This window comes from Dendropsophus ebraccatus, chromosome 13, assembly GCF_027789765.1.
Source record: "Dendropsophus ebraccatus isolate aDenEbr1 chromosome 13, aDenEbr1.pat, whole genome shotgun sequence".
Lineage (NCBI taxonomy): Eukaryota > Metazoa > Chordata > Amphibia > Anura > Hylidae > Dendropsophus > Dendropsophus ebraccatus.
In genome coordinates, this window is record NC_091466.1 from 37,310,386 (window position 1) to 37,333,259 (window position 22,874).

At 43.9% G+C, this 22,874-nt stretch overlaps 1 protein-coding gene across 1 annotated transcript in view; it reads left to right on the forward strand.

Annotated features, from left to right (window-relative positions):
• Positions 1–6,134: 6,134 nt before the first annotated feature.
• ETV3 (ETS variant transcription factor 3) overlaps positions 6,135–22,874 on the forward strand; it is a 33,658-nt gene continuing 16,918 nt past the window's right edge. The window contains exons 1-3 of the mRNA XM_069949802.1: positions 6,135–6,273; positions 15,206–15,269; positions 17,652–17,889. Coding sequence (XP_069805903.1) covers positions 15,224–15,269; positions 17,652–17,889 — 284 coding nt within the window. The 5' untranslated portion in view covers positions 6,135–6,273; positions 15,206–15,223. The remainder of the gene's footprint in view (positions 6,274–15,205; positions 15,270–17,651; positions 17,890–22,874) is intronic.

Genomic DNA, 22,874 nt, shown 5'->3' on the forward strand with positions numbered 1-22,874 from the left:
CGTGTTTTAGGAGGACATCATGTTTTTTAAGGAATAAACCATGGGTCTCGAAACTGCGGCCCTCCAGCTGTTGCAAAACTACATTTCCCATCATGCCTGGACAGCCAAATCCAAAGCTTTAGCTGTCCAGGCATGATGGGAGTTGTAGTTTCACAACAGCTGGAGGGCCGCAGTTTGGAGACCCATGGAAGAAACAATAACATCATAGAAAATGTAATTATGTGAAGGTATTATTCTGATCATCATCAGCTATGTAAATTTTGAACCTATATTGTCATCCATTTTGCTTTTTTATTAGGCTTTGTTCACATATATCCAGCGAAACAGAGCTATAGCAAATAGGAATACCAAGTGCAACAAGCTGGTTCTTATGTGTTCAATGCGTTTAATGGCTGGAATAGGGTATGGTACCAGATCTATGGATAGTTCAGTATAGGCCCAAAAAAAGAAAGACGATGATACATATACGCAACATGGTTTCCATTCAGTATGCTGTACAGATAAATTGATGTAGTGGCCAAAAAAAAACAAAACACATGACTGAATAGAAAATGGACAGATACTGCATTTTAACCGTAGGTAATTTTAAGCTGGTATGTGAATGATAAGTACACTAGATCCCACAAAATGGCATGGGATATCAAGACAGTATCTTGTCAAGTTTATCAAGTTTTGTCTAGAAGAACAGGGTGGAAAGATATAAACTGTTCCTTCCGATAATAATGAACAAAGCAATATCCATGTGCTGCCTGGGTTGTATTTGCTATGTCATACTGTTAGGATCATAACGGTTACAATATAAGGTGAACCTCATTGTGACTGCAGAATTAGTATTAGTTACTGTTGTATATATTAAGTCTACATTTAATAATGCAATAGTCAAAGGTCTGTAATGTGATCAAGGTTTGACCATTAACAACAGCAATCAATGCTTAGAATGTAAACTATTAGCATATAATTAACTATAAATGCAGAGTTCACATGTACTATTTGGTCATTAAAAAAAATAAATATATTTATACACATCTAGAGGCAATACCTAACAGATTGTATGCACGATTGCAGTTTTTGAGCATTTTCATTACACTGGTCAAACCCTGTTCAAATTAACTTTAACATTGAACTTTTTTTGCACATTATTACATGTAGAGGTAAAATATACAACAGATTATATGTGCATTAATATATAACATGCATTGTTATAGGGTGATATACTCTTAATTCGAGATAAGCGAATTTACAGTAATAACAAAGCGAAGCTCCTCTAATGTGCAATTTGCTCATCAGTCACCTGCTGCCTTTTAGCTCCCTGCCACTCCTGGGGAAAAGGAACGAAACTTCTTCCAGTCTCTAAGGACTGGATTCAGCTTTTTCCAGCACCTCAGGAAGAGCAGCACAGAGTGGCAGACAGTTAAAGGGGAACTCCGGATAAGGAAAACTTGTTTTCTATTAAATGTACATTAAAAGTTATATAAATGTGCCTATATAATGTATTACCATAGCTGTACGGCTCTGTCACACTGGTAGCTGATAGAAATCCAGGAAGTGAAGAAAAATGGCCTCTGTGCCAATCCACATTGTCTCCTGCTCCTGCTGCTGTCCCCCCTTAGGAGACAAATATTCCATGCCTCTGTCTCACATTGTGTGTGTTTGCTGAGGACAAGCTGATGATGCAGACAGGGGTCAGGGCGTGATGTCCCAGGAGGCTTGGCTGGTTCACCCAATCCCCTGAGTGATTCACCATCTCTGACCGTCCAGAAGCAGCTGCTGCACTGATTTCGCTGATTGTGCAGAAGTGTACAGTGAAATTAGGGCTGTGTTCACAAATGTTGGAGTGTCATTGCAGTAGTGCAGCGTATTCACAAAAATGATGCAGTAACACAAGTAAATGATGCTAAATGGCAGAGAGGATCAGAGCTTTATTGTGGGGCTCAACTTCAAAGATAAAAGATGCTTGATTATAATATGTGCGTGGAAATGAAAAAAAAATTCAAAGTTATTTACTTGTTGTGTGGGTGGGTGGGACAACAATGAAATGATAAAGTACTGCAAATAATTCAGTAACACAATGAAATTGTAATGTGTGAACACAGCCTAGATGTTCTGCAACAGCTTTGGGCGGGGAATGAGCAGGGTGGGGGACAGCTGAGGGAAAAATTTCATTCTGGAACCTGTAGTACTGTGTACAACTGCTCAACCAGGAAGTTCAGAAACACAAAACAGAACAAAACCCCCTAAAACAAATGAATTTTTGGTAGTTTCAAAACTGGAATAGATAGATAAGTAATGCTATATGCTTCTGCAGTAGTAGTAGCACAGTAGTAGTGTCACAGAAATTCATCCATTTTCTGGGGAAAAAAAAGAATTTAAGCTCTGGCCAGTCTACAGGACATCCAAATGATTCCCCTCTATAATATATTCTAATTAGGGATGGTCCGAACCTGCCGAGGTTCGGGTTCGTATGCACCCAAACGCTCGGCAGCAGATTCCCGCTGTCTGCCCACTCCGTTGAGCGGGAGGAACGCCTGGAAAACTGGGATACAGCCTATGGCTGTATCCCAGTTTTCCAGGCGGTCCTGCCGCTGGATCCACCAGCTCCACGGAGCGGGCAGACAGCGGAAATCATTACCGAGGGTTCGGGTTCATAGGAACCTGAACCGAACTCTGTTTGGACCATCCCTAATTCTGATGTAGCTTAGCTTTTGGCAAAGATAGGGTAAACCTATCCATGAGGTGGAAAAGTCCCAGGAAAGAGTACCACAGGCCATAGCGTTTTTTTATTGGTGTTTTTCCAAGATTTTAAGGCAGTGGGAAGCCAGCCTTTTCCTGTGTTTTATCATATGTTTTATGGTAGACTGAAAGTTATGTAGTAAAGTAAAGTTATGGCTCTTAGAAAGCAAAGAGGAAAAAGTGGAAACACAAAAGCCAAAACCTACTTTTTTCTTAAAGGGGTTAAAGGGATTGTCCGTTGAGATATATATATATATATATATATATATAATATTTTTTTTTTTTTTTTTTTTTTTTATTATTATTATTTTTTAAATATGGCCATGTAATATAGGCTCATGTAAAAATAAAAAAGTTTTACTCATGGCTTTAGGGTGCCTTCACACGTACCGGATCCGCATTGGATTTCATGCTGCGGGTTTGCCGCGAAATCTGCTGCGGATCCATGTAGTGTGAAGGTCTATGGGTTTAACCCCTGCAGCCCTGGCCTGGAGCATACATCACCTGCTCCAGGCTTCTGCTTGCTTCGGGGCCTCCCATCATCTCCCGGGGGTCAGCCAATCAGTGCTGAAGGCACCCTTAATTAAAAAAAAAAATGCTCATATTTTCTGGTTTAAAGGTTTTTATTTAATTATTTTCACTATACTAATGTACTTCATTGAAGTCAATGAGGAATTGTCTGGCAGTGCACACCGTATAAAATAACTTCTGTAACTGATTACAACCATTCAAAAAATTAACTTGCTCATTATTTACAGCCTGCGTGTGCAAAATCTGGTGTTTTTTTTCCACCTGTTAAAACATTACTTTATTGTCAATCAAAATTGTGACTTTTTTTGCAAATTTTTTCTTACTATGCGTGAACATAGTCCAACAGTCAGGAAGATAGTAAAACAAGCTGTAAATAAAATTTAAAAAAATTAAAAAGACATTACGTTTGACCACAGTTTTAGTGCCTTTGTGATTGCTTGTTCTTGCTGGCGTCTCTGAAGCTTTCTTTGTCTCTAAACACATTCATTACCAAATAATCTGTGTTCTCAACATTTTTCATATTTCTTACACTTTCTAAAATTTCCCTAAAAAAGAATTTCTCAGAGATTTGACTGTCATTGTTTTACGTGATCTGCCGAGCTTGCAGCCTCCACTCAGGCTTTCATGGTCTCACACACGATTGGTGAACTAGACAGTGACATCACCGCCCCCACTCCCTGCGTGTGAAGCTGTCAGAGGAAAGTAGGCAGCTTTCTGAGTGATGTTGTACACAAGTCCCCACAGATCTCTCACACTTCAGGGACGCCTCTTACAAGATTTCCCCTTTTAGCTGTATCACAGGAAGACACGACAATGTATCAGGGAGGAGAACAATGCAGAATATACCAGACAATGGAGGACTAGAAACACACTTCCCTCTGCTGTCAACATGTTAGAAAAAAATTCAGCAGTTTCCTAGTAATCTTTGTCTCTGAAAGCAGGGTGGAAACTAATAAGCCACTATGAGGCTATGTTTTCACACCAAATTTTGAGTCATAATTTAAGATAAGCGAATTTACAGTAATAATGAAGTGAAGCGCTTTATCTCTGCAATCCTCTCATCAGCCGGATGCCTTCTAACTGACTGCCGCTCCGTGCAGCTTCTCCCTGAGTGCTGGGAAAAGCTGGATCCAGTCCTGGGTAACTTTGCTTTATTACTGTAAATTCACTCATCTCTTTACACATCTGGCTGTAAAATTGACATGTGTTTAAACAAAGGGTTGTTCCACTATTGAGTTTAAAGGGGTAGTGCGGCGGTAAGCAATTATTCACTAAATAACACACTATACGAAGATGACATCATTGTCTCAAGATGGCGGATGGTGGTCGACACGAATCAGGTGAGTATTGAGCACTACACTTCCGGGGGTGGCGTGGGTGGGGGGAAACACGGGGAAGGGGGCCATTCACTAACATAACATACATTACAAAGTTGTATAACTTTGTAATGTGTGTTATTTAGTGAATAATTGCTTACCGCCGCACTACCCCTTTAATAGTAGTCAATAGTAAAGAATTGGGCATTTTTTTGTTTTTAACACTGTAAAATAGCTGTGTGGGAACAGTTGAAGGGGAATGCTTTCAAAAAAATTTTTTATATATAAAAACATAATAAAGAAACTATTTTTACAGTCCCACAGGGTGCTCCTGCGGCATCTTCGAGTCCTCCCATCTGACTAAATCTGGACAGCGCTGTGGACAATAATTGGCTGAGTGGGCTGCCACTGCCGAGAGGAAAAGCCAGGGTACCCTTTTAACAGTTTTATAGACATTTTTACTAGAGATGATCAAACAGCGCTGATGTTCAGGTTCGTACAAACTCGAACTATTGGTATTTGACTCCTGCAGTCTTCCCGTTCCGTGGGGAAGGTGGAGACAGGCCGAATACCGCCTGGAACACAGGAATACAATCTATAGCCCAGGCTGTATTCCTGTTTTCCAGGCGGTACTCGGGCTGCCTCCACCTTCCCCGCGGAACGGGAAGACTGCGGGAGTCAAATACCGATGGTTCGAGTTCGTACATCAGCGCTGTTCAATCATCTCTAATTGTCACCCAACTCCTCTACAGTCATATGTACCTAATAACGCTGTGAGACAATGAGTGTATACTTGGGCAATTTTTGCTGTAGAGGAGTCTAGAAAAGCTGGGTCAAACAATATTATTATCAGTTACTATAAGAGTTGCCACCCAGCTTTCCCAGATATATAGTTTCATTAGAATGGCTATGTACGAGCATGCACATTTTAATACCCAAATTTTAAAAGACTAAAATAACGACAATCATTGCTGTGGTGATACAAAACAAATAAAGAAAAAATGTACAAAAGGTCTCCTGCTATCCAGTGCCCTGCCTAATGCTAGTGTGAGACCCCAGGTTTAGATGTCCCCAATGCCAGGGGGAACTTCCCCTAATACTGTAGGAAGTAGGTGGGCTGGTCCTGGGCTAAGTAGGATATACGGATGGTAAGGGGGGGGGGCGCAGCCGTCTATACAGATCAGCTGTTACAGGGTGGCTGTCTTTTCCCCTAGAACAAAGGCCGTTTACAGGTCACAAATTCCTGCAAACTGAGATGGAAGTCACCTCTGCCCCCCGCCTGACTTGTTCGCACTGGTACGTCCTCAGTCAGGGTGGGTGGCGTGCGCTGGTGACGTCCATAACTCTTCAGAGTGGGCTGTCGCCAAACTCCACAGAGGGGGGGATCCCCACGTGACACAGAATGGGCAGAGCGCACACGATACAATTGAGTATAATGAATACACAGCGAATTGTTGGGCGGGAGCTTCCCCGACTTGGGGAGGTCTTTACTGCAAAAAATGATTGGCGGGGCTTGGCGCTTACGTCGCGGACCCACGCTTCAACGTCTTACGTAGCATGTAGGGAGGGGAGGAATGCGTAAACCGGAAGTTGGATTAATAAGACTGCTGGCACTTCCTGCTCTGTGTATGAGGAGACTGGGAGCAGAGGAGAAAGGAGAAGAAGCGGCGGGGCTGTGACTGAGCGGCGGCCACTGGTGAGTGTCTCAGTTTTGTGTTTATCTCGATGAATGTTTCCGTTTTCCGCCGGTCGTTGTCCATTACTACCGCCTGTATGGGGCGCCGTCTGTCTCAGGGCCCTCACCGCGCAGAGCCGCAATCCTCTGGTTATTTCCTCAGGTTTGGGCAGGTGCTCTTGGTTGCTCCAGAGCTCAAACGTTGGTTCATCTCACTATAGCACTACAGCGTCCAGCATCCAGCTGCTGGAGGGCCCTGATGTCATCTCCTAGGCCCTGTGGCCTGGATCGCTGTATGTGCTTATCGGTAACATAACAGTGTGATACTCAGCTGAGTGTTTCCCACATTTGTATCTAGTCTGGGCTGTTGCCACCAAACTGTGAGACAAACCAAAGCTTTTAGCTGTGATTGGTTAATAAATATGACTGGAAAGATGTTTCAGAAGAACTGTAGCAAACCCTCCGCCTTGTCCTGTAAAAGGTTTCCTTACACTTTCAGCATGGTCATGTAAAGACCTGTGTAACAGTTACCATTATGTGGAGCTGGTTTGAATATTGCAGCATCAGGTCTGCCCCAGGACTGACAGATCCTCAAATAACAACACTTTAGGCCTAGACAGCGCATGTATATACATGGAGATGTGCAGAAATGTTTTTATGGCTTGAGAAAGGCTTGTCCGTTGTTAAACGAGCCGGAACGTGTTACCAAATAAAAATAGATTTTGCCATTACCTGTGGACTCTACAAATTTGAGAAACCGCACTAAGTGTATAGCGGATCTCGCATAGCGCAGGTGCATGTGTCAGTCTATCTAGGCCTAAGGGGTTCTTTTGGAGGATCTGTCGGTCCCGGGGCAGACTTTATACTGGATTTTGGATTTACCCTCTAACGTCGATCAGTTGGTTGGGATACCCCCTTAGGAAAAGCTGCTGTTTTTGAGGAGCGAACAGTAGAGCTGTGCCTAGTCTTAACACAACTCGGCAAGATGAGTGTATATCACACTTACGCTTTATAATCACTTCACTATCATAGTATTATTGCACCAGAAGGTGCCCTCCACTTTTTTCTTTTGCAGCATGTAGAAGCCATGTGGTGTCAGCCCAGTATTTTGGCATTGATAGAAAACAACCTAAATTACCAGTTTTCTGGAATTATGGTAGCTCTTCTTTTTTTCTTTGTGTTCTTTAGACAAGTGGCTATTAAATGCATTAAAGTTCATTACCCAGCAGGTCCTCACTTCTGAAGCAAATCCATTCTGTGTATGGAAGTTCAGGTATCCATGGATGCGACCAACCCAGGTCAGTACTGTGCGCAAGCCCAATTGTATCAGTGGGGGCTGCGTGCAGTAGCAATTCGGTGTGGTTGTTTCTATTGATACCTGAACTTTTGGCCGCAGAATGAATTTTGTGCTGATCGGGACAGCATCCTTGTAATAATTTAAAGTGACTGTACCACCAGGCTCGGGCTGAAGCACTGGAGGCGGGCCGACCCACCCTTAGTGGGAGGAAACCCTAGCCCCTCTATGATAGGGTTCCATTGATTCATTTGGAGTAGTGTCATGGAGGGGCTGCATTTTCTTCCCACTAAGGGTGGGTCGGCCCGTCTCCAGTGCTTTAGCCTCTGCCTGGTGGTACAGTCACTTTAATTCAGGGAGTCAGGTTAAAGTGTTTTTCCCACCAGTTTATGGCTTGAAGGGGCTTGACCTTTGGGACCTCCAAGGATTGTGAAGGAGCTCTTTATTGGGGCTGTGCCCCAGGTCTCTGCATACCCAGGTGGCTGGGGTCTTGTGTGCAGTGAAAACAGAAAAGGGGCTTGAACCCCGAATCAAGCTTGTGTCCCAGGATTTGTGAGGTTTTATCCCCACTGATCTTAAAGTAATTACATAATCAAAATGATCTATCTGTATGATATAGAAATACCACTGTAAATGAATTTTGCATATGATGCAATGTTGTAGTACACACTGAGACACAGTTATAGGAAAAAGCTGTTGCATATTGCAGAACCCATTTAAACTGCTATTGGTTTTTATTCGATCAGCATTAAAGTTGAGTGGGCATCCTCGGGTTACCTTCAGTAACTAGCAGCCAAAGGATCATTATACTCTCATTTATAGGCCCTTCCTTCAGGGCATGTTAAAACCAATTTTTGACAAAAAAATGTTAACAATCTGCAACTCCTGGCAATCCTGCCAGTTTTTTTTTATTTATTTTAACAGAAAGCTATTATGTTTTTATTTCGGGCTAATTTTTGTATATTCAGTTTAAACATTTCCTCAAGGAACGAAATATAAAGGCAATAAAACAAGATGAGGTGATGGCACACAGTGCAGTTGTGTGCTGAGGAGGCTTTGGGGTATGCTCTTTAAAATCTGAGTCGTCTTTTAGCTGCGCAGCTTTAATAATTGTGTTTAATGTATTGTACGATAAGCCAGTGAACAGCAGCAGGCTGACCAGAGGATATGTGTCAGAGATTCACTGGGGAATGGACTGGAGTGATATAAAAAATCCTGAGCTGTTGTGACACAGGAGGATGCGTGCCACTGTCTGACAACATACACCCATTTCCTCCATGCTGAGTGTATAGTTTAAAAGGACACGCCTCAGCATTTATCACATGTAACCTAATCCTTACACCTGTTCTTCACCATTTCCTTCTGCATTTCTTTCTAAAGGTCAGCAGTGTCTTGCGGGAACTGTTGATATACCTACTGTCTTTACTGTGCAGCCACCTGTATCTTTATTTACCCTTTAGTGCAATGGTACTTGAATATGTCAGACCAACAAATTGCGGCAGGTTGCTCTGCCCACCATGGGTTAAATTAATGTATTTTGGGTGTTTGTAAGGCTTTCATTAGCCCTTATGGTACTTTTACACGGTGCGATAATTCGCACGATTAACGATTTTGAATGAACAATGGTTTTTTTTATAACGATCAGCGTTTTAGACGGAATGATACATCGTACAGAAAATTCGCTATGCGATCGCTTAAGCCTATCTCACACACAGGGGAAATCGTTGAGGGTACAAACCCACACACCGTATACGCAGCAAATACGCAACAAATACGCAGCAAATACGCAGCAGTTTGATGGTGAAGATTTAATGCTGAGTTCAGTTATTTAGATCTAATCTGCTGCGTTTTTGTTGCGTATTTGTTGCGTTTTTGCTGCGTATTCGCTGCGTATCGCAGCAGTAAATACGCTGTGTATACGGTGTGTGGGTTTATACCCTAAAAGAATGTTTACACTGAACGATCTGCGAATTTTTTGCGAATGATCAACGATAATTTAAGAACATGTTGAAAGATCAAAATGAACGATTTCTCGTCGTTTGATCGTTTGCAGCGTTTACACGTACGATTATCGTTCGAATTCGACCGTTATCGTGCAAAAACGAACGATAATCGTCCTGTGTAAAAGGACCATTAGTGTTTGCTCTGGCTGATCATCTTTGCATTTAGCACCTTTCTTTGTGCGCTGATCTTTAAAGTCCTTTAGTATCTACTGTTTCATAGCTGAACTTTGAGTCACAGTGGACACATTTAATCTAGAAATTCCTATATTTTTTACTAAATTTGCACGTTGTATTTAAAGTAAACCTTCCTCCAGTTTCCATGTTAAACTGCTAGACCTATAAAATAAGTCATTTTAACATGTATTATGAGTGTACTGGGGGTAAAGCTGTGTGAATGCCAGCTCTCTCATTATTGTGCGTGCAACATGTAAACTAGCTGCCTGTAGTCATTGGCATGGTCTGTGGCTATCTAGTCATGGTGTCTTCTTCTGTAAGGCCGGATTCACACGTCCATGCAGGGAGTCCTGTTACAGGGTAAGGATGCAGTCCATTATATACAGGCAGCTTATGGACACGTGAATCTGGCTAGTCTGCTCAGTACAGCTGCTAACATACCTTCTGCTTACTGATTGACATTTTCCCCTGTGTATTTCCATATTGCTTGGGATGCAGCACCTTTTGAACCTAGGCAGCTAATTTACACTTATTTATTTTATTGCCCGTCACCCTTTGTACTTGTCATCCATAGTGGGCCTACTTCTACACCATTAAAAGCATTGCACCTTCTCAAACATAAGCAGACTCCTTGCCTTCTACTGAATTCCTAGAGAAGACCACTGGTATTGGGTAATTTAACCATTTCCCTCGTCAGACAACTTCCATCTCTGCATTTTTCATTCACTTTGCCTTTTAAAAGCTATAATTCCCATTTTACGATCTACAGAGCCATGAGGGTATGATTATTATGAGACTAGCTTGTGTTTTTCCATCTATGTGGGCTGTTTGCAGGCTTGTTTTTTTACAGCATGATCAGTAGTCTTTATCGGTATCATTTAGGGCTAGACGATTCAACTAATTCACCCTTACTCTTATTAAAATTGTTGATCTCAATTTGAGCAAGTAGTGTCTGCTGAGAAGAATACAAAATGGTGCAAGCTGCCACTTACAGAGCGCTTAGCACTGCTTTCTCCTCTGCACTTGGCACCCACAGGAGGAGGAAGAATCTGCAGTAAATAATAGGACTGCAAGTAACAACTACATTATCTGTGCTCTGAAATGCAGATCACTGATATGTGGAGTTACATACGACTGTTTGTAAACAAGCACTGATCTCCTAGTTTGGCATTTACGGCCCTCTTACACAGAGCTGTAATCTGCCAAACTGATTTGGCAGATGATCTCTTAGTATAAAGAAAAGCCGTGGACAATGATCATTCGCTCAGTGTCTCTTGATCCTGCCTAAAAATCTGCTGACTGCATGTCACTACATGTAATAGCGAGGCACGGCCGACTTCTGATTAAGTTTATTCATGGAACGCAACTGGAACTTCAGAGTTGGTCTCTGAGGTGACAGGCCGCTCAGCCAATCGCTGGCTGAGATGGGACAGCACTGCAGCCAATGAGCGACTGAGCGGACTGTTCTTCCGGCGGCTGCGGTCAGATGCCAGGAAGATACAGGGGAGCGTTTAAAGTGACTCTGTACCCCCAAACCACTTGTACCTTCAGATAGCTGCTTTTAATCCAAGATTTGTCCTGGGGTCCGTTCGGCAGGGGATGCAGTTATTGTCAAACTTTTAATCCTGCAGCGCTGTGTCTAACGGCTGGGGCTTATGCTGCGTTTACACGAAACGATAATTGGCCCAATCGTATGATTAACGGACGGTACGATATATGGCACAGAAAAATCGTTTTGCGATTGCGCGCTCTCAGCCCGGCCCCCCGCTCATCCGCCGCCCCCCGAGCACTGAAGAGGAGCACTGATTGGCTGAAGAGGAGCCGTTTGAAATTCCCGGCTCACCTCATCAGCCAATCAGTGCACTGAAGAGGGGGGCCGGGGATGTCGAAGACCTGCTACGCGGAGCAGGTAACGTATGGTCGCGGCAGGGGCGATCGGGGGGGGGGGGGGCGACCGGAGCGGCGTGGGCGATCGGAGCAGGGGTGGCGATCAGAGCGGCGGCGATCGAGTCGGCGCAGGGGGGCTGCGGATGAGCGGGGAGCCGGACTATCGCGCGACTACTGTTTACACGGAACGAACAGCGAATTTTGTTGTGAACGACGATTTGATAACATGTTGAAAGATCAAAATGAACTATTTCTCGTTCGTCGTTTGATCGTTCGCTGCGTTTACACGTACGATTATCGTTCGAATTCGATCGTTATCGTGCAAATTCACACGATGATCGTTACGTGTAAACGCAGCATTAAATTTGTATATGCAATAGGCTGGCACACCCTCTCTGTCCTTCCTCCCCACCCTCCTCATAATTAGGAACGATCCAGGCAGATTGCTTCCTATTCCCCACCTGTGTGGATAATGAACATGGGCTGGATACACCTGTGCAAAGCTCAAACAGCAGTAAATGTTTCTGGATCATTCCTAATGATGAGGAGGGTGGGGAAGAGGGACAGAGAGGTGGTGCCAGCCTAATGCATATACAATTTTAAGCCCCGGCCATTAGACACAGCGCTGTAGGATTAAAAGTTGTTTTTAGGAGAATAACTGTATCCCCTGCCAAACAGACCCTAGGACAGATCTTGGATTAAAAGCAGCTATCCGAAGGTACAAGGGGTTTGGGGGGGACAGATTGTGGGTACAGAGTCGCTTTAAAGCAGGGGTGGGGAACCTCCGGCCCCTGAGACCTCCCGATGCGGCCCCAAGCTCCCCTGTGATGCGCGCTGCTCTGGAGGAGGAAGGAGCTGGCATACACAGCATCCTCCGGTGTCTGTGACAGCTGCCGGACACAGGAGGATGCTGTCTATGCCGGCTTCTTCCCCAGCAGAGCGGCGCGTGTCTCCAGTCTCCTGCGGGCCGCGCGCGATGATGTCATTTCATCGCGCGCCGCCTGCAGGAGAAAGACCGGCACAGAGGACCTGGGACAGAAGAGGACATGGGCAGCGTGGGAACGGAGGTAAGGTGAGTGGGATGTTTATTTTTTTTATTTGGGGGTTAACTAGGCCACCAGGGACATGCCTGATGTGGGTTAACTAGGCCACCTGGGACATGCCTGATGGGGGTTAACTAGGCCACCTGGGACATGCCTGATGGGGGTTAACTAGGCCACCTGGGACATGCCTGATGGGGGTTAACTAGGCCACCTGGGACATGCCTGATGGGGGTTAACTAGGCCTACCAGAGGCATGACTGATGGGGGTTAACTAGGCCTACCAGAGGCATGACTGATGGGGGTTAACTAGGCCTACCAGAGGCATGACTGATGGGGGTTAACTACAATAGCAGGGGAACTAGGGGAACAATATTTTGCCTTGCCCTGGGTGCTGCAAACCCACGCTACTAACTGCCGCACACGGTATGTGGCCCTCGAATGATTTTATTAATGCCCGACCGGCCCTCGACATGGAAAAGGTTCCCCACCCCTGCTTTAAAGGTATGTATGAACTGTATTATTTTACAGTAAAGGCCAGGGCTGCACGTACATTTATAACTATGTATTTGCAGCCCTTGCTGCACGATAGTGTAATAGGCTCAGTAACAGAGCACCGATTTAGCAGATCGGCGCTTTCTTACATTGGGTATTGGGCCATGTAATCCGGCCCTTATTTGCAGAGCCTGTTATACAGCTCTATAGTAAAGTGGCTAAACTGTGCGGCCCCTGCTTTATTCAGTTGTCAGCCCCTATTACATGGGAAGATGTGCTGCGGACAGACTATTTATTTTGCAGGTGAGAATGTGAGTTTTGACCCTATTTCTTGGGGTGATGTCTGCACATTTAATAGGGGTTTATATGTACTGTGTATGTTATGTGATGTTACATAGAACTGCAGGTATTTTATATAACGTAGTAGATGACAATTGCAGTCCTCTATAACACCACAAGTAACAGCGATAACAATGCAAGCACAGAAGGTCCTTAAAGGGGTTATCCAGGGTTAGAAAAACATAGCTGTGTTCCGCCATAAACAGTACCACATCTGTCCTCAGGTTGTGTGTATTATTACAACGTTGATCCATTCACTTCAGTGGAACTGAACTGCAGTACCTCACACAAACTGAGCAGATATTTCTATGTCTGCATAGTTGATCAATACGCAGTTGCAGGAGGGTCCAAGCTCTTGTGCCCCCATCAATCAAAAGAATGATCAGGACTGACAAAGATGGCCAATTAATGCACTTGACCTTCTCAGTCAACTGTACACGCTGCTGTTCCATTTAAACTGTTAATTTAGGCTCCATTCACACACCCTGTGTTCTGTCCGTACAACAGACAGCACGGACGTTGAATGTACAGACTGTAAACAGGGGACAGGTCATAAAGGAAAGAGAGAAGCAAGAGTACACTTTGTAGCAGTTTTTTTTTATTATGTATGTGTATATATATATATATATATATATATATATATATATATATATATATATATATATATATATATATATATATATATATATATATATATATAATATATAGATTATATTAAAAATTAAAAAATTAACAGCCTCTATCTGACTTAACAGTATGGATTGATTCATTGTGGATTGGCACCAGAAGCATAGAGAAATAGATATCGGGGAACTGAACCCCCGTGTTTTTTTTTTTTTGTTTTTTTTTTTTAATAACCCTCCACTTGCCAGGGTGGTGGTTGTTCTTTCAGATGAATGCTTCAGCTGTTAGATCACTGCTGGATTTAACACCCTGTCTTAATCACAAGTGGGTTGCAAGGACGATACAATGCTTTTGGCAGCTTTGACCACGAGGAAGGAAATGCGTAAGCTGTTAATTTCCTTTTGTTTGTGAGACAGAAGGGGCCACACTCAGATTGTTGTAGTATGGTGCTCACCTGTGAAGAGGCTTTTCTCTGACTTTGACCTCACTGTTTAGTATGATATGCTGAACATGAGGAGCTGTATTTACAGACTCCGCATACAAATTTCCCATTGTGGAGACTATAAATATCCAGTTTAGGTGAACACTTGTGTCATTGTAATATAGCCCAGTGGCCGTGTTATGGTTGTATATTCCTTTAGGAAAAATTGGAAATTTTAAGTTTGTATCCCGTGTCTTGGCCCTGGATTATAATGATAGAACTTTCACACATTCTTCCAATTTAATGGGGTTACAGAAAGTGCCTAGTGGTTTGGCGGGGTTGCTGTAGGCACACCATGGAGCTGTGTTCTGTGATGTCACAAAGCTGTAAATGCTGACAAACATGTCTGCCTATAGTTTAACATGTCAATTGTATATCAATATGCTTGTGTACATAACCTCCAACAATCCAGGGTGAACTGTGACATGTTGTGGTGAGATCTTAAATAAATTGAAGACAAGCCTCCAACTATCTTTCAGAGTTTTTAGCACCTAATCACCTGTAGATCTTACCAAAATAAAAATTCCCATGTTGGCAGTAGCACGTTCTGTAAATGAGCTACTTTGAGAAAATTGTTTGCTCGGACAGTATTAAGACTTATGTCCATTTCTTATAGTCAGCAAAAAGAAGAAAGATGAAAACCGGTTGCAGTATTGTAGAGAAGCCAAAAAGAGGGGGAGGTAAGACTTCTGCTACTATAATATCATGCAAGCAGGCCACCTGCAATAGACCATAACACACAGACCAGTAGTGGTTGTAGAGATGTATAACATGAAGCAGTAATCTTTAAAGGGTAACTCCCAGTTCATTTTTTTTTTTTTTTTTTTTTTTTTTTTTGTTCTCTCTTCTTTCAAATCAACTGTTGTCCGAAAGTTTACAGATTCGTATATTGCTTCCATTTAACAATCTCAAGTCTTCCTATCTGACACGGTGCTCTCTGCTTCTACCTCTGTCTGTGACTGGAACCTTCATAAAGCTACTGCTGTAGCCACTGCAGAGTAGCTCTATACTATGCTGCAGGGAACCATATCAGCACAATTGTGAGAACCCTACATTTATCATTGTCATGCACTGACGACCTCTGTTCTCAGGCTGCTCGCAACTAGGAGAACCATTGCATCAGGTCCCGCACAGAGCAGGAGCTGAAGACACAAATGCAATGTCTGTTATGTTGTTTAGCCCTTTCTGTGCTTAAAGAACCATTCATGGCCAAATCGACCATGCAGCATTACATCCACTGTTATAAAGCCCCCAGCATTGTTCCTGGGAAAAAAAAAAAATCCCTTTCGCCTCTCCTCATGGCCCGTGCAAATGAAGTTTGTTGCACCATATGCTCATTTCCACTATGAAGACACGTGGGCATCGTAATAGTGGCAGCTGACGGGAGATTTTCTCTATAATTGCGCCTCTCTGGGCGTGATTCTCAGTTGCAGCGCCTGCAGCATTAAAGAGGCTGCCCTATAATCTTCCCTGGATGATGTTTCATGTACTGTGCAGCAATGATGTCCAGGGACACAGGATGACCACTCTGTGATGCTGTAGGCACTGCAACTGAATCCTGCCCAGAGAGGTTTGATTACAGGGCAAATCTCCCGCCGGCTGTGACTACTTTGCTGCTGAGTACTGCCTACATAGCAGTAATTGGCATATGCCGTGTGAAGTTCTTCAACTTCATTTTCCGGAGCTATGAGGAAATCTGATATGAACGATGCTGAGGGCTTTACAACAGTGGATGTAAAGCTGCATGGCCGTTTAGGACATAATTGGCTTAATTACTCATGCTGCCGCACAAACTGGATAAAAGAGGGTACCACATTTATCTCCTTGTCCTCCACAAAGGATCCAGCCTATTCATTGATTGAATCCGTAATTAAAAAAAAAAAAAATCATGTTTGTGAGCCAATTGATTAATTGCTGAGCCCTTTGGCTACATAATTTTGCTTTCTTTTTGGGTTTGGGAGGACAATTAAAGAAGAAGTCTGGCACTTTTTTTTTTTTTTTTTTTTTTTTTTTACTAAAGTATTGAATTGTCCCTTGAAAGTTATACAAATCATACTACTGCATCAAGGCTTCACTTCCTGGATAAAATGGTGATGTCGCGACCAGACTCCAAGAGCTGTGTGGGCTGTGGCTGCGGGAGAGGATGATGGCAGAGGGACACAGGGCACTGGAGGGACACTGAGCATCCCTCTGCCATCATCCTCTGCAGCAGTAAGTGCAGGAAATAGCACTTTGTGTGCATTTCCTGTAATAAGTGTATATTGGTGATTTGTATAACTTTTGGGGGGCAATACAATACCTTAATACTTTAATTTAATTTTTGCTGGACTGAAACAATTGGTATTGCCCTTTAAAATATTTGCCCTCTTAACGGGGTAGTCAGAATTGTCAGGCGTTATTAAAAGGAGGAGAAAAAAGCGGTATAAAGAGCAGTTATATTAACTGGTTCCATTAACTATAAATCCTGTGATACTTCCTCAGCAGATTCAGTTTTGAAGACTGAACATCCTTTCTCTCAGACTTATAACCTTTTCCTGCTACACAGTAGAAGCATCCTTTCACCCCTTCACCCTGTGAAATCCACATTGTGTTGTTGCAATTATGAAGTCTTAATAGTGTATTTTATTTATTCAGTGAAGTCTTCTGACCTCTTGCCTGTGTCATCTACTTGTCTGTTCATCCCAGTTGTTGCATTTTTATTTGCCACCCGTCCTTCTATAAAACGGGGAGTGTGGTATATTTATAGAGTCCTGATTGTTCTTGCTGTTACTGTGCTCTCTAGAACATGCAGCGTCTTATTTAATTTATTCCTTCTGTTTGTGTAGGTTGGTGTTTGTGTTTCTGTCCAATGCTGGCAAATCTAATCTATCTCTGCTCTTCTCTATTTTTATTTTTTTTATGTATGTCTTCTGCTTTTAAATGTTGTTTTTTTTTCCTAGTTTCTTTTCCATAGTTTTTGTCTGAATTTTTTCTTTTTGCAATCACTTGTCCCTTTTTTATTTTATTTATTTTCATTTTTTTTTTTTTTTTATCATTTATTTGATTTCTTTAACAATCTGCAGGTTATCACTTCCCAGACTGGGCATATAAAGCAGAGTCCAGCCCTGGCTCACGACAGATCCAGCTATGGCACTTCATCTTGGAATTGCTGCAAAAAGAGGAGTTCCGTCATGTTATTGCCTGGCAGCAGGGAGAATATGGAGAATTTGTTATCAAGGATCCAGATGAAGTGGCCAGGCTGTGGGGCCGCAGGAAATGTAAACCTCAGATGAATTATGACAAACTGAGCCGGGCACTGAGGTAAGAGATAACTGAAAAAATCCTTGTCAATTTTCCTTGGTATTACTGGCATTACTCAATTGACACAGAAAATTTGTAATGGGTAGATTTGCCCCCTGTGTTTTGGTTTGAATTTCGGTTTAATGGTGAATAAGAATATATACACACTTAGGGGAGATTTATCAAACTGGTATAAAGTAGAATTGTCTTGGGGTCCATTTACACAGAAAGATTATGTGACAGATTATCTACTAAAGATTTGAAGCCAAAGCCAGGAATTGATTTGAGAAGAGGAGAAATCTCAGGCTTTTCTTTATGCCTTAATTTCTGTTTAGTCTGTTTTTTTGCTTTGGCTTAAAATCTTTGGCAGATAATCTGTCAGATAATCTTTTTGTGTAAATGGACCCTTAGTTGCCCCTAGCAACCAATCAGATTTCACTTTTTATTCCTCTTCCTCTTTATTCTTTAAAACACCCCCCCCCCCCCTCCCCAGGGCACCCCTATAAGCAATTGTTAGCTGATCGATCTACAGAATCTGCGCTCCATTCCAGAAGGCAGCGTCTAACAATTGGCGAATACAGGGAGGCATAGATGAGAACCCAGGTTGCCGGTAGAACAGATCACTACTTCCCCACGGTCTGACTGTGAGATGCTGATCTGGCCACTGGACCACCAATGAAAGATATGGAAGGACAATTACATGCCACTGTCAGTTTTGGCAGTGGCACTTAAATGGATAAGTAGCCAGCACAGAGGATTGCTCTGTGCCAGCTACTAGCGTCGGCACCCAGTACAGGTTATGCCCCCCCTCTATATCCCCTTACTGGCAATATGATGAAACTATACATTTTAGAGCAGAAAGGGGTATTCTAGTGTGTGTGAGAATGATGACAGTGGGGAGGCAAGGAAAGGGTTTAGGTTTTTTTTTTTTATTTCCCATCAGCCTTAGCCTACTTATAACATAAATCTGCATCGGAATACTACAGTGGTGCCATGGATTACGAGCATAATTCGTTCCGGGACCGCGCTTGTAATCCAAATCCACTCTCAACCAAAGTGAATTTATCCATCAGAAATCATTGAAATGCAGACAATTTGTTCCACATCCCAAAAATAATGATTTATTATTCAGAATAACATGTAGAACAGATGAAACTGCAGAATATGTCGGAATATAAGTTACTGTACAGTAATGGAGAGGATGGGAAACACAAGGGCTGACAGACTGCATGTAGCATGAAGGAATGAGCAGGGCAGATGTGGGCACATACATGCAGCACTCTGTCTGGGGAGAGAGGGGTTACAGCTATGAAGAGATTACCTCCACAGTCCTGTCCCCTTATGTAAGCCCCAGCCTGAAGTGGATCTGTCATGATTTGTAAGGTGAGGGAGACTTTGTGGGCTATAGTACAGGGCTGTAGACCCCCCCCCCCCCCCATGCCCCTCCTCCACTCCTGCTCCCACCCAGTACAGGGAGCTCTTAAACCAAAGCAATGCTTTTAAACCAAGTCACAATTTTGAAAAACTGTGAGCTCTTAAATCAAAACGCTCTTAATCCAAGTTACTCTTAAACCAAGGTACCACTTTAAAAATCATGTGAGATTGTTTGTTTGTGAGATAAATCTCTGTGTAAACATACCTTAAAGGGGTTGTCCGGCGCTAAAAAATTATTCACAGAATAACACACATTCCAAAGTTATACAACTTTGTAATGTATGTTATGTCTGTGAATGGCCCCCTTCCCCGTGTCCCACCACCCCCACCCGTGTACCCGGAAGTGTGGTGCGCTATACTCACCTGTCACGTGCCGACCACGGTCTCCGATCCTCAGCAGTGACGTCTTCTTCGGGCGGCCGGCGGATCTTCCCGAGTGCCGGCCGCCCTCTGCAGCGTCATCCGAAGCTCAGCCGCGATTGGCTGAGCACAGTTATGCTCAGCCAATCGCGGCTGAGCTTCGGATGACGCTGCAGAGGGCGGCCGGCACTCGGGAAGATCCGCCGGCCGCCCGAAGAAGACGTCACTGCTGAGGATCGGAGACCGTGGTCGGCACGTGACAGGTATGTATAGCGCACCACACTTCCGGGTACACGGGTGGGGGTGGTGGGACACGGGGAAGGGGGCCATTCACAGACATAACATACATTACAAAGTGTATAACTTTGTAATGTGTGTTATTCTGTGAATAATTTTTTAGCGCCGGACAACCCCTTTAAAGCGACTCTGTACCCATCATCTGCCTCCCCAAACTGCTTGTACCTTCGAATAGCTGCTTTTAATCCAAGATCTGTCCTGGAATCCGTTTGGCAAGTGATGCAGTTATTGTCTTAAACTTTTAAACTTGCAGCCCTTTGTCAAATTGGTGTGGCCTAGAGTGTGTATGCTGTAGGATTGCAACACCCCTCCGTCACTTCTCATCACTAGGAATGCCCCTTGGCAGGATTTTTCCTGTTCATCACTTGTCTGCACAATGCACAGGAGTCTTAAAGGAGAAGTCCGGCCAAAATTAATTTTTGATATGTTGTTACTTATGAAAAGTTATACAAATTTCTAATGTACATTAATTATGGGAAATGCACATATAGAGCTATTTCCCTTAATTTAGTAGATCAGGAAGTGTTAGAAATATCTCTGAAGAAGTGACGTCACGACCCAGGGTGTAATTCCTATGGAGTGTCCAGCAGGGGGCGCTCTCTATATAGAAGTCTATGGGACTTTATTGTTTCTATGGGTTTCTATGTAATGTAATGTAGTGTACAGTGCTTTATTGAATGAATACATCTATGGAATACTTTGGGGAGCAAGTGTCCTTGCTCCCCAAAGTATTGCATAAATGTATTCATTCAATACATTCAATACACAGTAAGCCCGCCGATCCGCCGCATTCCCGCCGATCCGCCACACGCTGATCCGCCGATCCGGACCATATACATTGAACTACAGCTCCCATCATCTGCTTATAGTATGAACAGGTGATGGGAGCTGTAGCTGGGTAATGGATATGACATGCCGCCGGGCGCAGCCGCTCAGTACACAGGAGCGCTCCACCCTCCTCCTCCTCCTTCCGTGATAACTTCCGCCTATACCAATGCTGAGTCCCCGCCTGCCTCCGCTGTCCGCTCTCCCCCCATACATACCGGCTCCCGATGCATCCTGGTGTCCGCGCTGATGCCGGGAGCCGGTATATGTGAGCGGAGAGCGGCGGCCAGGCAGGGAGTCAGCATTGGTATAGGCGGAAGTTATCCCGGAAGGAGGAGGAGGAGGGGGGAGCGCTCCTGTGTACTGAGCGGCTCCCCCCTGCGCCCGGCGGCATGTCATATCCATTACCCAGCTACAGCTCCCATCACCTGTTCATACTAGAAGCAGATGATGGGAGCTGTAGTTCAATGTATATGGTCCGGATCGGCGGGAATGCGGCGGATCAGCGTGTGGCGGATCGGCGGAAATGCGGCGGATCGGCGGGCTTACTGTGTATTCATTCAATAAAGCACTGTACACTACATTACATTACATAGAAACCCATAGAAACAATAAAGTCCCATAGACTTCTATATAGAGAGCGCCCCCTGCTGGACACTCCATAGGAATTACACCCTGGGTCGTGACGTCACTTCTTCAGAGATATTTCTAACACTTCCTGATCTACTAAATTAAGGGAAATAGCTCTATATGTGCATTTCCCATAATTAATGTACATTAGAAATTTGTATAACTTTTCATAAGTAACAACATATCAAAAATTAATTTTGGCCGGACTTCTCCTTTAACAATCCAGCACATGCTCAGTGTTCTCACAGGTGATGAATAGGATAAATTGTTCTATGGGCATTTCTAAGGGTGAAGAGGGACGCAGGGGTGATGCAATCCTAGGACATGGGTACTCTTGGATTTAAAACACAAACACAACTAATCTATCTTAATACCATCAGATTTGCATATTTTTAAAGCCAAAGCTCATAAAGGAAAGACTGAGATTTCCACTCTTCTCACATCCATTCCTGGCTTGCCGCCATTTAATAGCAAATAATTGCCTTTTATTTTAAACAATGGGTGTTGTTTTGAATTAATGGCCGTTATTTGTTAAAGATTTCAACAGTCTGTGCACATAGCCTTTGTGTTTTCAATCCACTCCTGATTTTGGTTGCAAAATACTGTGCAAAAATACAGTGTGGGATAATATGTACAAAAAAACAAAAGAAGAACTCCTTAGACTCCACCTCTGTTGCAAAATGTGATGATCAGATTTGGTAGTGGGTGAGTATGACAACACACATAATATTAGGGCTGGGCGGTATACCGTGAAAATACCGATACCGTCACTGGCGTCGGTTAACCGAGCTTAACTTTGCCAGGACGGTATCTGCGGTATTTTCACTATCAACCCGTCTGAGCGCTGAGCTGCACAGGTTGAAGGTCTCCTGTGTGCTGTCTGTGCAGGGACGCACAGACAGCACATTGGAGATTTGCACTGTATGTCTGAGCGCCTCTCTCCTCTCCACCCCAAGCCCCCCGTCCATCCTCCGCCTGGCGTGTCAGAGCGCCCGCCTACCTACCCACCCCATGTCAGCGGGCCCCAACCTGTACGGCGTGTCGGACTGCCTCTCCGCCCGTCCCAGCGGTCCACCAGCTGCCCGACGTATCAGACCGGCCCCCGCACGTCCGTCACTGCTGCCCGGCGTGTGAGTGCCTGCCCGCACGTTGCAGGGGCTCCCCGAACTTGCGGGAGTGTGAGACTGGCCCCGCTCCCTCCTGTCCATCCCAGCGGCCTCTAACCTGTCCGTCCCGTGGGACCGCCTCCCCGCCCGGCATCCTGCCAGAGATTTAAAGGGGACATGTAACGAGGATGGAGATAGAAGAGAGAGATAGGAGAGAGAGAGAGAGAGATAGATAGATAGGAGAGAGAGAGAGATAGAGGAGAGAGATAGGAGAGATAGATAGAGGAGAGAGATAGGAGAGATAGATGGATATAGATAGATAGATAGATGGAGAGAGATAGATAGATAGATAGA